Source organism: Perkinsus marinus (assembly GCF_000006405.1).
Source record: "Perkinsus marinus ATCC 50983 genomic scaffold scf_1104296954890, whole genome shotgun sequence".
In the NCBI taxonomy this organism is placed as follows: Eukaryota; Perkinsozoa; order Perkinsida; family Perkinsidae; genus Perkinsus; species Perkinsus marinus.
The window spans coordinates 1-922 of record NW_003207969.1 but is presented as its reverse complement, the minus strand read 5'-3'; the positions used below and the strand labels follow the sequence as shown (position 1 = coordinate 922).

General features: G+C 48.8%; 1 protein-coding gene across 1 annotated transcript; it reads left to right on the top strand.

Annotated features, from left to right (window-relative positions):
• Positions 1-226: 226 nt before the first annotated feature.
• Positions 227-401, top strand: Pmar_PMAR000891 (hypothetical protein; the record flags this gene model as incomplete). The annotated part of the gene is made up of 2 exons (XM_002775997.1): positions 227-322; positions 345-401. 2 exons carry the CDS (start codon positions 227-229, stop codon positions 399-401), a joined length of 153 nt encoding a protein of 50 aa, XP_002776043.1.
• Positions 402-922: the final 521 nt, after the last annotated feature.

The window sequence follows — 922 nt, the reverse complement described above, 5'->3', positions numbered from 1 at the left end:
AACAACGCGGTTTAAAACAGTTATGATGTTGCTCAGGTCTGTCCCCTGCTGCCGTTCTCGGAGGCTGAGATAGTAAAGTACCGAGAGGCTTTCGAGGACTGTGATCATGAGCACACTGGTGACCAGTGACTGGTCGTGTTAGCCTCGCTGAGCTCAGGCTTGCACTGAAAGATATCATAGCGTAGCTTGGGCGGCAAGGCTGTTTTCAATTTTGACCTTCGCAACGATGATTGATGAGGTTGTGTGTAGATCATTCGCCGATGTCACTGAGAATGAGCATGAGTGCACAGAAGGAGCGGACCGGGATGACTTCTCGAGAGAGGTAGGGCTACGTCTTTGGTCAGGCTGGACTGTTCATGTGTGGTGACACTGATGGTGACAGGTCTTTGGTGATGGGCTAGAGTCGGCTATTGGAGATAATGATGGAGATGTTGATTTCGCGTCTTTCATTATCTTGGCGAGGCATATGAAAATGGGCTGCAGTTCAAACTGGATTATGGTGCTATTCTGTTAGCGATATCTCTAAAACTGACAGCAACATCAAGAACATCTTGATGTTGCTGTTACATTATCCCGTGTTGGCACTCTATTGAACTTGGCCCTGGTGTACGATCCTGCGGGCTCAGAGCCCGGGGCTCTCTCTGATAGAAGAGCTGGAAACCAGCGTAGGAGAAGTGTGGGGGTGTATTGCTCGACCTGGATCTCCCTGTCATAAATCTTTTTGTATTTGTTAGTCTGTTGCAGCGTTTCCGGCAAGCTTGTGAGGAGATTGTCGTAAAAGCAGGAACGTGGTGGGGTAGTTGGAGTACTTATACGAGTATCTCGAATAGCCACTGATATGCCGGTGTATCGGCAGTGCTCCTACTCCAGAGGCAATAGTATTACCTCTGGGGTAGGAGCCTTACCGTAATGTAGTATGACC